The 15,324-nt window shown below is 43.0% G+C and overlaps 1 protein-coding gene across 6 annotated transcripts in view; it reads right to left on the reverse strand.

Annotated features, from left to right (window-relative positions):
* Positions 1-1,044: 1,044 nt before the first annotated feature.
* CNOT10 (CCR4-NOT transcription complex subunit 10) overlaps positions 1,045-15,324 on the reverse strand; it is a 64,080-nt gene continuing 49,800 nt past the window's right edge. For 4 of the 6 annotated variants that reach the window (XM_051963278.1, XM_051963277.1, XM_051963282.1 and 1 more), the window contains 6 exons: positions 12,901-13,014; positions 6,003-6,133; positions 5,320-5,355; positions 4,944-5,071; positions 2,463-2,538; positions 1,045-1,374 (listed from right to left, as the gene is read on the reverse strand). In XM_051963278.1, coding sequence (XP_051819238.1) covers positions 1,220-1,374; positions 2,463-2,538; positions 4,944-5,071; positions 5,320-5,355; positions 6,003-6,133; positions 12,901-13,014 — 640 coding nt within the window. In that variant the 3' untranslated portion in view covers positions 1,045-1,219. The remainder of the gene's footprint in view (positions 1,375-2,462; positions 2,539-4,943; positions 5,072-5,319; positions 5,356-6,002; positions 6,134-12,900; positions 13,015-15,324) is intronic. The other 2 variants (XM_051963280.1, XM_051963279.1) reach the window with 1 other exon arrangement.

Consider the following 15,324-nt stretch of genomic DNA (forward strand, 5'->3'; position numbering starts at 1 on the left):
CTTCTCCGGGGAGGCCCCACAGGTCAGCTCTGCCCAAGGGTGGGAGGAGTCATAAAGCTGGACTCAAACAGATGTTTAGCAGCTGTCTCTCTGGCCTGGGTAAGGTCACCTAGTGGACTGAGATGGTGGCTGTGCCTTTGGCAACTTTTGCCTAATCCAAAAACCCAACCCAGTGCCAACTAAAACCCAGGGCCAACAGTTTTGAACTTGTGCGATGTCACCTTAATTTATTTAGGATTCCGGCTGGGTTACTACCATTTTAAGATTTTTTTTTCTAAATTATTAAGACCAGAAAACAGCTTTAGGAGTTGGAGAGGAAAAGTTCACCTTTACAGTTACATTGGCAAGGAATCGACTTTGGGGCAAAAGCTGTAATTCAGCTATCTTGGCGACCTACTTACCCTCACTTCCTCATTCATCATCTAAAGTGATTCCTCCCCCCCCCCCCCCAACAAGGTGCCAAGAGCATCCCTTCCCCATTTTGGTCACTTGTTAGCTCCCATGGCTTGGGTCTCGGGCCCAGCAGCTCAGTGGAGCACAGCTAATTAGCGAGAGCCAGTGATTTTCAGGACAGCCCCTCGGCCACGTCACTCAGGCTCCAAAGGAGCTTCTTGGCCTCCCCTGGCGTGGTCCAGGGATTAATGGTCTGCGTTCCTTTCCCCACCCGCAGCCAGGCTCGGGGAGGAGTCGGCACAAACCTGGGCTTGACTTTCTCACGGGGCTGTTCTGCTAAGCTACAGCCAGGACTTGGTCTGGGATGCCCAGCAGGGGCCGGATAAAGTCGGTATGAGGGCATTCTCCTCCCTATAGAACGAGCTGTCTTTTAGACACACTGTCCATCCCCCACCAGCACCAGCCCTTCTTTGGCCCCCCACTAAAGATCAGGGCCTGGTTCTCTCCGTGGGCTGCTGCCGATTTCCCATTCTAAAAGGCAGCCGTCTCTTACGCTGCCTTCCCTGTCCTCCCCCCGTGCTCGGCAGTGCCTGAGAAATGTTTCCTGAGCTGGAGGAGAGAGCTGAAGACAAGAAGGCTCACAAGAAGGACTTTTGTGAACAAACTATTAATAAGGTCATTTTATCAATCAGAAATGGACATTCACACAAGGAAGTGTCCAGTTAGGCAGAGGTGGAAGCTTGATGACCCCCTCCCCGCCAAAGATCCACCAACGCACAAGCCAACGTCCTTTATTGGCCATTACAAAACATCCTGGGGTCTTGGGTCACTTTCTCTGCCCCGGGGGGAAAGCTGGCATCTGGATGGGCTGGATGGGCTGAGCAGACGGGAACACCGGCTTCTTGCGGATTTCCGACAGCGTCTTCACCGAAGGGAGCAGCTGGTTTCTTTTGATGATCTGTAAGGCCAGCTGAGTATTACCTGGTGGAAGAGAGGGGTGATGACAAAGCAGCCTAGGCCTTGGCCCCTGGACCCCTCCCCCCTGCTTCCTTGAGGGCCGAGGACAAGCCAGGCTCCAGAGCCCCGGAGCTCTTGCTCTCGTGTCTAACAGACCATCTGGTTCCAGGCCTTCCTGCCTCCCCCTTCTGCACTCAAGCTGCCTCGGAGGATCCCTAAGTCTTGGGCTTCTAAAATGTGACAGACAAATGAATCCCCGATGAGATCGCACTGAAAGGTGGGACTTAGAAGGCCTGTGATCCACATGTTTCTCCTGAACTCTCCCAATTCTATCTTACCAAACCCACATTTTATTGATCCTGTTTTCCAAGCTAAACTTGATTTAAAAAAGCAGGCTACCCCCGCTCCAGCCCCCCACCCCATCCCTGCCGGCACCAGCGGGGAGGCCTAAGCTGCCAGCCCATGGACACTACTTCTACCCTCAGGACCTCGACCGATATCATTGGGAGGCCTGCGGCCAAGTGAAGAGTGAAAGGTAAAGAGAAGGCCAGAAGGAGCCAAGATGTCATTTATCATGACTTCCTTCACCTGGCCCCAGGTCACTGAAGGCCCGGCTGGACGCTGTCCAACTGACCAAGTACTTTCTCAGCATTCTGGTCAACTTCTCTCAAAACCCCCTCCAACTCCAAAGATCTCCAAAGAGATCTGACTCCTTTGTCCAAAGTCATGATTTCTGTCTGGAGAAAGAGGAGGTCAATTTTCCTCTACAAAGAGAAGGTTCCGTGACCTTGGGCTCAGATGGACTGTTTTAATATGCACAAGTTCTCACTCACTAGGAGGGCACAGGGCTACAGGAATGATTAATGTTTTTAAGAGTTAGCCAATGGGCCAGATTTCATGAGTCCAGAAAAGTCCAGAATGAGCTTCTGCGCTCTGCAAACCTGAGATGGGAAAGGGCTTGTCCACATGAGCCCCGATGGATCCGACAGGACGATGCCCTGGGCATCCAAAGGGTGATTAGTTCAGAACACCTGTATGAGCTCTTCCGCTAGCTGGGGCAAGTGGACTTGAAACTTCACACCTATTTCCTTCCAGGCATTCTGATTACTCACCATTCTGTAGTTCGAGGTAGACGGCCAGCAGGATAGCTTCGGGTGGGATTTCTTTAGGATGTATCATGGAAGCCGCCTTTTCTCAAAACAAAACAAAAGAGAACTTCTCAAAACCCCAGAACTGAGGGATTGCAATAACCACCCAAAGCCACCAGGAGCAGCTTTTTATCAGGGTGGCCCCCTGAGGCCGGAACCGCTGAGAGTCCCCGCCAGTGCTGGGGGAAGAAGAGCTGCAGGGAGGAGCAGCGGCCATTTCTCAGATCCTTTTCCCTCACAATCCCCCTTCCAAAGAAATGATTTGTCTTTTCTCCTTTCTCCACCCCTCCCAGCCATGAGGACTCCGTCCCTTTTATGTTTTTGGTGCTTTCTCCTCTTTCACCATCCCTGCTGCTAGATGCTGGAGAGCGGGGACTTGATTCCGTTTCTGACAAGGGCCGAGTGTGAAAATCAGCACAAAGGTACTAAGTGCTGAGGACCTTGGGGGAAGGGAAGCTTGTAAAAATATTTTGATAACTGCATTTCAAGATCACGGTTTCCCTTGGTGACCCTTTGGATTTTATTTTAGGCATTTAAGTGAGTTCCAGAGTTGCCAAAGGACATAAGATAAGGATCAGAAAGGGCAGAGAAGCCTGCCCGGGACAAGTTCTCTGCCTTCAAAGCAGATTGCTGTTCATTTGTGCCTGGGTCTCTCTCCATGACCCCATTTGGGGTTTTCCTGGCAGAGATACTGGAGGACTTTGTCATTTCCATCTTGAGTTCATTTTACAGATGAGAAAACTGAAGCTAACAGGGTGAAATGACTTGCCCAGAGTCTCACAGCTAATGAGTGCCTGAGACTGAATTTGAATTCAGGTCTTTCTGCCTCCAGGCCTAATGGGCCACCAGTAATGAGCCTTAGCATTCACAGCCCACTAAGCAGCGGCTCTTAAGAAGTACAGGCCAACTCCTCCGCCTCCTGCTTTCCCTCCTTCTGGCCTTGGCTTGCCGTGCCTTTTGGAGGCCACAGGGTCCTCTCCTAATCACCTCCATCAGCCTGGGGACTGTGAGTCCTGCCTGTTTACTTTGGGAAGAAGGGGAATGTGCTGCCGGGTACAATGCTATCAAACCTCTAGAGATTCCCGAGGACCGCACTCCCTGCCCCATAATTCAGAATAGCACAAATTCCCATTTTCGGTGTATAGTTTGGCTTTGTTGAGATCACTTTCCAGTTATGTTTTAATCTGGTTTAACTGCTGGGCTAGTACATAGAAGGGAACAGAACTCGTTCCATTGGGGTCACACCTCCTCTAAACTAGCACAGAATCAGCATTTCAGAAACATGATCCAGAAGAGGAAAGGAGAGCCCTAAAGACCCAGAGTTCCCCGAGAGTCGGGGTCTCTATTTTTTCTGACATACGAGATTCTTTCATTAGCCTAAGCTGCTGACCAATAAAAGAGCCAGTCACGTGGCTTACATTAAATTCGTGAACCCTGCCAACAGCCTGACCAGCCACCTCGCTGCATCTTCTCTGAGGAGACTAGGGACAAAGCCCACAATCTTCCCTGGCTCTTAAGGCACCTGCAAGGACCAGAGCCACACCTGGGGGGGACTGAGAGGGTCACACACCTAATCAATCCCTCATATTACAAAGGGAACACAACTTGTCTATGTCACATGGAAAGTAAGGGTCAAAAGTGGGATTCGAACCCAGATTCTCTAAGTCTAGAGCCAGAGTCCCCCTGACCACATTGCTGAGGCCACTTTCACCAAATGAAAAAGTCACATCACAACAGCTGCCTTAGACTTATGAGGACCCTCCTTCCTCCTTCCTCCGGCCCCCTTCCAGCTGGTGAAGGCAGCGCCCCTTGGCCGCCCCCACCTGGCCGCTGTCCCCCAGCACTCTGATGTGAGCAAGGCTGTCCCAAGGACACGATCATGGGGCCAATGCCTTCCCTCCCCTATATTCACAAGGACATTTCAATGAAGAACAAACGAGTTACATCCTCTTCTGCTTGGACCCACGGCCCTGAACTTCTCCCCGTGGGAAAAGATATTCCAAGTTTTAAACGTGGACTACCAGGAGCTACAAGCAGCCAGCGCCATTCCTCATCAGAACGCCTCCCACGTGCACTAGGAGGGTCTGCACATGTTTTCAAATGGAGCTGGGCCACTCACTTGGAAACTGAGGATTACAGACAGACCCCAGAGCTCCGGTTAGAGAACATCCCTCTGACCTAAGGTCAGTGACCTTTCTTCCCATGGCCTCAGGCTAGAGGTTGTCTGCAGAAGGTGATAGGAGAACCTTCTTTCTCATGGGTCTGGGGACCAGAGAGAGTTCTTGAGTTGCTTAGCAACCACAACCTCAATGACTCTCTGGTTCCTCCAGTTATTCTGAGAAAATGGGCTCTCGCCCTGAGAAACAATGCCGATGCTGGTCTGATGTAGGCCTCGGCTCTGGGATCTTGGCAAAGAAAACGGCAGTCCAAACACCGTGGGCTTACCTGGTGGAGACACTTCCGAGCCTTGTCATATTCACTGCGCAGACAGTAGGCACTGCCGAGATTAAACAGCATCATCGTCCGGGCAGAGGTGACAGAGCTTGGGTAGCACTGAGGTGTTTGCTTGCCAGCTTAAAAAGGAATATTAATGTTATTAAAAACACAAATCCAGATGAACTTAAATAGTTTAATGTTACCCAAAGTCATTATAGAATTTAAAAAACCAACAACTAACTTCCAGAGCTTAAGGCATCAAGTGTCTGGGAAGGAGGCGAAGCTCCCTCAGGGTTCCTAACACCCAACACTCTCATCTAAAAATCTAGGCTACGTTCCCTTTAGTCTTACACATTTACTAAGAACTTACAAACTTCTTACTTACAAGATTCCATTGCTTCATTTTCCCCTTTGTCAGATCCTACAACAAAGACACGAAAAACCAGTCTGAGGCCAAAAGGGAATCATTTCTGAAAACCCAACTCTTCCATGAAATGAGAATTCTAACCTTAAACAGCTGGTTATAACTTTTGAGTTTTAATTTTCAGTGAATGATTTCTCTTATCTAAAAGCATCAGAGCATGGCAGCATAAACCAATGAAATAAGCTTAAATGGGCGGGGGAAAAAAATCCGACCCATGTGTTCCTATTCCATTTAGTCAAATATCAACTAACTCTTCAAAGCTAAGAATTGGACCACAGTTTCACAATACCCTAATTTTGTTTAGCCAAGTCTATAAATTAGTTGGACAACAATTAAATCTTATTTTTAAAACAGTCATGTCATCTCACCACACAGGGGCTAGCAAACAGTCTAGAACAACTCCAAAGAAGGAAAAAACAGTATATCAGGACTAAAATAACCCACACTCTGCTAGACAGCCTTTTAAAAACAGAAAATTATCTCAAATGATGCCTGATTCCATGGACTAGCTAATTATTACAAAAGAAACAGCATTAAAAGGCTGGAAAGAAGCTATGTTAAGACTTGCTTTCACAATGGTTACAGCCTTAAATTTCTATACATTATGAATTGGACCATGTCTAATCAAGTATGTCTTCATTAACCTTGGTCCTGTTCATTTGAAGAGATCCCCAAAGATACATCAGTGACGTTTTCAGGGTTCAAATGCGTAATGGCATCAGAGATTCTGTCAAGAGAGATGAGGGCTTCTGCCGCATACAAATGGCCCAAAAACCTAAAGTAGGAAACAAAATGAAGCAATCAATGCCAAATGGTCAAGTATTCTGCCACAAAATCTTCTGTGAAGAGGCAGGCCTGCATTGAAAGGTTTCCGATCACAAGAAAAGAGGTGGAATGTAATGGAACAGTCATTCAGCAACACTTAAATGTTAGTAATCCATTTAACAATCACAGATGTTGCTGGTTGAGCACAACTGGAGAACAGTTAGAAAATTCAGTCAGTTCATACTTGGACAGGCACCTGGTCTGACAGAATTGGGAACTAGAGGATCTGGCTTCAAATGTGTGTGGCTGTGGGCAAAGCCCTTAACTAAAAAGGAACCTGGTTTTTCACTAGGAGTAGATGGCCTTATGGGTCATTTCTACTTCTAGATACAGGACACTATCCTTCCTGTGGAATTCTGAGTTTCTTTCCATGTACAATAAGGAAGTGACCAGATCATCCCTACAAGTGCTTCTGGCTCTAGGGCAAGGTTCTACACATGTGATTTCCTCAGTGTGGGAGATCAGGCCACATGACATTGACCCTGTACTTAAGACTGCCCAACTTGTCTGTGACTCAAACTTAGAGTTACTCGAGTCACAAAGAGGTCATACAGTGGCCAGGAAAGCAGGACTTGAATGCAAGTCTTCCTTATTCTAAGACTAATGGAGCTATCCTGAAAGCAAGAGGGTGCTCAGCTGAGAAGGCATCCCAGCAGTCTCACCGCTGCCTCTGGGGAGACATGTCCCACTCCAGCACTTGAGCCTGAGGGCTGGAGGGGGCAGTTGCTCTCCTCCCTCGGGCCAACTGGTGCCTTGCCTGACGACTCACCGCTCAGGGGCAGGCCCTCTCCATCACACCCAACTGTGACTCTGAGCCACGCCACAGTGGGTACAATTCATCTGGGTGCTTTCCTTGACTCATTTTGCAAAAAAAAAAAAAGGGGGGGGTGGGGGGTGGGGTGGGGGGAAGGACATGGCCGTGGCTACATGAAATATCAGACTTTTCAGATGCCCTCACTGGTTTTCCTGAACTATTTTTCTTTTCTTTTTAAACTTTTCCCCCCCTTCAGTTGCATACAGAAACAGCAAGGGTGGGTGTATATAGGTACATTCATTCATTTTTTTTTTTAAAGGCATATTTCCCTATGAATCAAGTTGAGAGAAAAATTAGAACAAAAGGGAAAAAGAAAAGGAAAAAAAGTGAACATAGCAGGTGTTGATTTACATTAATTCTCCAGTTTTCTCTCTGGATGTGGATGACATCTTCCATTCAAAGTTTATTAGGATTACCTTGGATCACTGAACCACTGAGAAGAACCAAGTCCGTCATAATTGATCACTGCACATTCTTGCCATTGTTGTGGATGGTGTATTTCCTGGTTCTGCTTGTTCTGCTCAGCATCAGTTCATGTAAGTCTCTCTAGGCCCTTCTAAAATCATCCTGCTGATTGTTTCTTACAGAACAATAACATTCCGTAACATTCATATCCCATAACTTATTCAGCCATTCTCCAACTGATGGGCAGCCACTCAGTTTCCAGTCTCTTGCCACCACAAAAATTTTTTGCATATGTAGATTCTTTTCTCTTTTTAATGATCTCTTTGGGATACAGGCCCAGTAGAAACACTGCTGGATCAAAGGGTATGCACAGCTGGATAACTTTTTGAGCATAGTTCCAAATTGCTCTCCAGAATGGTTAGATCAGTTCACAATTCTACCAACAATTTATTAATGTTCCAGTTTTCCCACATCCTCTTTAACATTTATCATTATCTTTTCCTGTCATCTTAGCCAATCTGAGACGTGTGAGGTAGTACCTCAGAGTTATTTTAAGTTTCATTTCTCTAATCAATAGTGATTTAGAGCATTTTTTCATATGACTATAGGTGGCTTTACTTTCTTAATCTGAAAATTGTCTCTTTGTTCATATCCTTTGACCATTCATCAATTGGGGAGAGACTTGTATTATAAATTTAAAACAATTCTCTATGTATTTTAGAAATGAGACCTTTTCTACTGGGCTTGTATTCTAAAGAGATCTTAAAGGAAGGAAAGGGACCCACATGTGCAAAAATGTTTGTGGCAGCCCTCTTTGTAGTGGCAAGAAGTTGGAAACTGAGTGGATGCCTATAAGTTGGAGAATGGCTGAATAAGTTATAGTATATGAATGTTATGGAATATTATTGTTCTATGAGAAACGATCAGTAGGATGATTTCAGAGAAGCCTGGAGACACATGAACTGATGCTAAGTAAAATGAGCAGAACCAGGAGGTCACTGAACATGGCAACAGCAAGGTCATGTGGTCAATTCTGATGGAATGGCTCTTGTCAACAATGAGATGATTCAGACCAATTCCAATGGCCTGGTGATGAAAAAAGCCATCTGCATCCAGAGAGAGCACAGTAGGCATTGAATATGGACCACAACAGGGTATTTTCACTCTTTTTGTTGTTGCTTGCTTGCATTTTGTTTTCTTTCTCAATTTTTCCCCTTCTTGATATGATTTTTCTTGTGCAGCATATTTGTGGAAATATATATAAAAGAATTGCATATGATTAATATATGTTGGATCACTTGTCATCTGGGGAGGGAGTGGGAGAAAGGAGAGGAAAAAATTTGGAACACAAAGTTTTGTAAAGGTGAATGCTGAAAATTATTGCTGTTTATATTTTGAAAATAAAAAGCTTAAAAAAAAAAAAGAAACGAGGGCTTTATTAGAAACACTGACTATAAAAATTATTTCCCAGCCTTCTGCTTCTCTTTTAATCTTGGTTGCACTAGTTTTGCTTGTGCAGAATTTTTTTTAATTTAATGTAATCAAAGTTGTCCATTTTTGCATTTCAAAATGTTTTCTAGCTCTTCTTTGGCTATCAATTCCTCCCTTCTCTAAAAATATGACAGGTAGACTTCTTGCTCTCCTAATTTGCTTATAGCATCACCCATTTATGCTTAAATCATGTACCCATTTTGACCTTATTTTGGTATAAGTTGTAAGATGTAGATCTATGCCGAGTTTCTGACATACTATTTCCCAGAAAGTTTTGGAAATAGTGAGTTCTTATCCCAGAAGCTGGATTTACCATACACTAGATTACTTTAGTCACTGATTATTGTCTCATACGTATCTGAACTTTTTCAGTGATCTACTACTCTATTTCTTAGCCAGCACTATATGGTTTTGATAACTGCTGCTTCATAATAGTTTTAGATCTGGTACGGCTAGGCCACGGTCCCTTGCTTTTTTTTTTTTTTAATTCCCTTGACATTCTTGATTTTTTGTTCTTCCAGATGAATTTTGTTATTATTTTTTCTAGTTGTATAAAATAACTTTCTGGGAGTTTGATATGTCACTGAACAAGTAGCCTAATTTAGGCAGAATTGTCATTTAAAAATAAATTAGCTTAATCTACCCATGAGCAGTTGCTCTTTTTCCAATTGTTTAGATCTGACTTTTTATGTGAAAAGTGTTTTGTAATTATCAGAATTGTTTTTCTTTAAAAAAATCCTGTTATAAGAGATAATTCTCTAAAAGAAGAAGAAATCTATATAATATAAAAACAAAAACAATAATAAAAAAACACCTCTGCTTTAGTTCAGTGTAAAGAGCTTCTTTCTTCTTCCAGGGGTGTGCTTTCTCCCCCCCTTTCCTTATCGTGTCAGTGGCAGCCCCCTGGTTTCAACCATCTGTCCTCATTTCACACCTGGGCTGCAACAAAGTCTCCTTGCGGGCCTCCTTCCCCTAAGTCTCTCAAACATCCCTTTCAGCCTGCACATGTCCATTTAATTAATTTTCTCAAAACACAGCTTGTTTGTGACACCTCCATGCTCAAATATGAGCATGAGCTACCCATTTTATGCAAGAGTCCAAATTCCCAAATGAGCTAGCTCTGACAATACTCAGTAAATGGTTCTGACCCAAACAAACCAACCCCATGGGGTGTTAGCAAGAAGCCAGTGGACCAAGTCTGGATCCCTTTTCTCTACCCTTGATTTTTCTGGGTTGGGTCTCGGTTTCCTCTCTGTCTTATAAGGTTCTCTCCAGCTCTGGATCAATCATCCATCACAGTCCCAATTGAGGTCAGTTCAATTCCAAACATGTTGATGTATTTCCAGCCTAATCGCAGAATTCTCCCCGGTGCAGGCACATACGTGTTATGCTTTGCCACTCACTCTGGCCACCTTCCTGTTCTGTGTGCTCAGAACCTGACCTTGCTTTTCAGGTTCAGTCTCTAACGAGTGCTGACCTTTATGTTGCACCTGAAGGGTCACCACGTCCCTCATGAACATCAATTAGCAAGCGTGACGCCTTCGACATTAAGCCAGGCACTGAACCAGCTTCTGAGCTGAGACTGTACACTTATCCCTTCCACCTCCTGACTTTTCCCCAACACAGTTTCTATATATCACGGGTCAGCACAAGAAATTCAATGGGGATTTGGGGGAATTTTGCAGAAGTCCCCGACAACAGGTGAAGGTCAGCAGATAACACAGAAAAAAATTTTAAAACTCAGAAACGGGGTGGTGGAGCCACGATGGCAGGGGCTCACTCGAATTCTCCCCCAAACCATTCCAAATGCCTTTAAGGATTCTAAACAAATTTTAGACTTTTAGAACCTACAAAAAGATGGAGTTCAAGTTAGCCAAAAGACTAATGAGAAGTTCAACAGGAAAAGGTGGGTTACAGCAGGGTGGGAGAGCAGCCCAGCCTTGGGGCCTCTGGATGGACAGCAACAGCAGCGGTTTTCAGAAAAGCTTTGACTCACTGGGATGAGAGGGCTGTGGGAGCCACTGAAATGGCAGGAGGGGGGTAGCAGCAGTGGTGGCTCTGGGAGGTTTCAGTCCACAAATTGGGAAGGGAGTTGGAAGGCTGGTTAGGAGGAGTCTCTTTAGCGCTGGGAAGTTTTGCTCTGCCTCAGATCTGAGATGTAGTCCTGGCTCACAGTCTTAGGACAAGGAAGAGCATTAGCACACTCAAACTCTGAGCCACAATGGACTGGGGACCTTCCACATAGTTCCAGGGCAGACAAGAGTGCTTGTGGTCACCCCCAGAGCAGGAGAGCAGTAAACACACTTCTCCTTAGAGCACACTACCCTGGAAAAACATCTCTGAAAACAACTGCATAAAACCCCTGAAGCTTGGGACAGGGCACCCTCCACTCTAGAAAAACAAAAGGGCAAAAAGCCAAATAATAGGCTGGGAAAATGAGCAAAAAACAGAAGGACTCTGACCACAGAAAGATACTATGGTGCCAGGGGACATTTAGAAGAAGATAACAAAGTCAATGGTCGAAAACCTCCAAGAAACTGAGAAATGTATAAACTCTGAAGAATATCCTCTCTGGTGGGAAGGGAGGGTCAAAACATTTTACCTGGAATTTCCAGATTGCAGGAGTGCTCGGCCCCCAGCCCCACAGTGTAGAAGGCTTTGCTATAAAGATTTTTTAAAAAAGAAAGAAAAATGGCCCAACCCTCACCTGCCTCACCCACCAACTTGTGGCAGGACCAGGCCTCCATTTCTTTAAGTCTTAGGACAGGAATGATGTGTCACCAGTAAGAAACAAATCATCTCCTGTTTGAGAATACAACATATACATATAGAAGGATATATAAAGTAACTCTGGGAAGAATCAAGAAAGGTTTTAGGTAGAGGAGGATACTCTTCAGAGTTCTGAAGATTAAGAGAGGGAGGGAGGAGAGAAACCATTCTATAGATGGAGGGCAGGCTTTGCTAAGGCTTCAGCTCACCTCATCCTCATGATAGTGATACACAGAATAGACATTGTCATTATCATCATCATCCCCATTTTATAGATGAGGAAATAGAGGCTAAGTAAAGTCCAATGACTGCTCATGGTTTCCTAGTCAAGTGGAAGCTAAGACTAGAATCCAGGTCTTTGAATGAATAGGTAACTTAATAAAAATGAAAAAAACACTTTTGAAGAATGTATGGGGTGCCAGACACTGTGCTGGGGAGATCAACGTGAAGAGAGACAACCCTTGCCCTCCAAGACCTTATGCTATGGTGGGGAAAATACCATAGAGATGAGAGGTAGAAAAGGGAGTTTCGATTTAAGTCTCCTAAGAATGATGACTCAATCCAGAAGGCAATTCCACTCTATGCTCGCAGCTGGTGAAGTCTCCCAGAGCCAGGGAATACATGGGGCAACCAGCAGATGAGAGCACGCTGGTGAAGGAAAATGAAGCCTGGTCTGAGCTAGTCACTCATCGTGGAAAGAGCATCCTATGACACTCGGTCTTCAATCCAGAGGGTGGGAGTCCCAGAAATCCCAAGAGTGGATCAGAAACGTGTGCCTCATCTGTGTCCCACACAGCCCTAACCTCCACGGCTTCATCTCTGATTAATGAAGAGCATTGTCTAGAAGGAACAACTGCCACCCTCGCCATCTGGCTGTGCAGGACATGGGCTGGTTCATTCATTCTAAATATGGACTAAATGCTTCTATGCGAACAGGTATAGATACAGTCTTGAGTGGCCAACACTAGATACTGATTAGATTTGTAAATATATGGCCCTGAGGGCCATGAATCATGAATCAAAAACACAAAAGCCAGCCATGTCCCTCACCGAGACGGCTCAAGTGACAACTTGTGGCAGGACCAGGCCTCCATCTCTTTCAGTCTTAGGACAGGAATGGTGTGACACCAGTAAGAAACAAATCATCTCATGTCAAATTTTGTTGGCTGGACAAAGGTCATAAAGAAAAAAACCAAAAGGAAAACAATTTTAACACATATAATGGAAGTCAAACTTACTTAAGAGATCCTGACAACTTAGGCTGTTGAAGTAGTTTATCTGCATGATTCAAAGCCATGAGATTGTCACCCAAGGCCAGAGCAACATAAGCACTACAGGCGAGGATAGAGCACCTGGAACAAGAAAATGAGAGAAATATTAGTGAGATTTGTGAAATGTGAAAAATGTAAGAAATCTGCCTCTGTGATCACTTGGGGTACAACACAAACATAAGATGCTACAAGGCTTAGTGGGGAAATACTCATGGTTAAAATTGATTAGCAAAGCCATGTATTGGCCACATGTGCTTTTTATTTTGCAAATTTATTATGCAAAGATAAATTTTCAACATTCTTCCTTGCAAAACCTTGTATTCCATATTTTTCTCCCTCCTTCCCCCCCTTCCCTAGATAGTGAATAATCCAATATAGGTTAAACATGTGCAATTCTTCTAAATATATTTCCACATTTATCATGGTATCCAAGAAAAATCAGATCAAAAGGGGGAAAATGAGAAAGAAAAGACAAGCAAGCAAACAACAACAAAGAAGGTGAAAATACTATGTTGTGATCCACATTCAGTCTCCATAAGTCCTCCTCTGAATGTGGGGTCACATGTGTTTTACAAATCACCATAAGCATTCTTTCAAATTATCTTTCACAAAGAAAAAGACGTATATGGGCAAAAATGTTTGTAGTGACGCTTTTCATGGTGGCAAAGAATTGGGAAATGAGTAGATACTCATCAATTGGAAAATGACTGAGTAAGTTATAGTATATGAACGTAATGGAATATTATTATTCTATAAAAATGACAAACTGATTTTTTAAAAGCCTGGAAAGATTTACATGAACTGATGGTGAGCAAAACAGAACCAGGGAACATAACACAGTTACAGCAAGACTGTGTGATGATCAACTATGACAAACTTGGTTCTTCTCAGCAGTTCAGTGATTCAAGGCAATCCCAATAAACTTTGGATGGAAAACACCATCAGCATCCAGAAAGAAAACTGTGGAGACTGAATGAATGTAAATCAACACATGTTATGTTCACCCCTTCCCACCCCCTTTTTCTTTTCTGTCATGGTTTTTCTCCTTTTTTCTGATTTTTCTTTCCCAACATAATTCATAAGGAAATTAAGTTTTAAAAAACCCCAAAAAATGTACATGTATAACTAAAAAGAAAAATTTTTTATGTGTAACTGGGGAAAATTAAAGAAGAAAAACTATTCTCCTCCTAGTCATATTGGTGAAATGATGTATTTTGTCCTAGTCTCTAATTTTCTTGATGTTCTATTTTATATTCAGGTTAGGAAAACACTTTTCGAATTTCTATTATATGAGATAAAATGTTAGTATTTCCCTCCCCCACCCAACTGTTTTTTTCCTGGAAACTACTGCATTTCTTTACAAATTTCTTATAAAGATTTTATTTGTTAATTGGTCTATAATAATTATTCTTTGCTTTGTCTCTTCTTGGTTAGAATATAAGGACCATATTTATTGTCATAAAATAATGCTGTCTTTTGAAAATAATTTTTGGTTGTACAGATCCTAATTACTCTTGAAATATCTGCTAGAATTCACTTGTAAATGCATTTGACCCAGGGTTATGTTTTCCCTTTCTGTATTTTCCTGATGGCTGCACTGACTTCCTTTTTCTAATGTTAGTTTAAGAATTGTCTTGTTAATTTTAGTATTTTATAGTTTTGGTAGATATTTATCTGCTTCCTTTGGATTCTTAATTTTTCTGACATGTGGCTTTATGGAGCAGTTTCTAACAATTCATTTCTAGTCTGTTGTGAATTTATTTTGTTAATTTGACTTTCCTCTTTTTCTTCTTCATCTAACAGCTGGATTAACTTTTTTTTTTTTTTTAACTGACAAACATCTATTTCTCCTCTAAATTTCTGGATTTCTTCTGTCCTTGTTTAGAGTTATTTATCTGTAGATTTCCTATCCTTTGCATGTTTGTTAGTTCAGTGATTCTCTTAACTGGTTAATATAATTTTTTAGACAAAAATTTTTCTCTGAGGACTACATTAACAACATCCCATAAGCATTAAGAATATGCTTACCCAGTATTATATAATTATTTATTATGTCTCTGATTTATTCTTCTACCCACTTATTATTCAGAATGCCATTACTTAGTCTCCATTTAGGTCTGTTTCTTTTGCTTTTATTTCCTATAAATAGCATACCACTATTGTCTGCTATGGTCTATCAAGGATATGTTTATTATTTCTGCTATTTTACATTTATGATTCCTTTACATCTGAGCATAAAAATACCGTGGGATGCAAGAATTCGCATTTTAATGTCTCCTAAGATCAGTAAAATTTAATTTTTCCAAAACTCTATTTTTCTTCATCTTTCTAATTGTTTTTAATTGACTTCTGAGGAAAGAATTTTTTTTTAATATTATGATGTCATTATCA

This window comes from Antechinus flavipes, chromosome 5, assembly GCF_016432865.1.
Source record: "Antechinus flavipes isolate AdamAnt ecotype Samford, QLD, Australia chromosome 5, AdamAnt_v2, whole genome shotgun sequence".
NCBI classification, from domain to species: domain Eukaryota; kingdom Metazoa; phylum Chordata; class Mammalia; order Dasyuromorphia; family Dasyuridae; genus Antechinus; species Antechinus flavipes.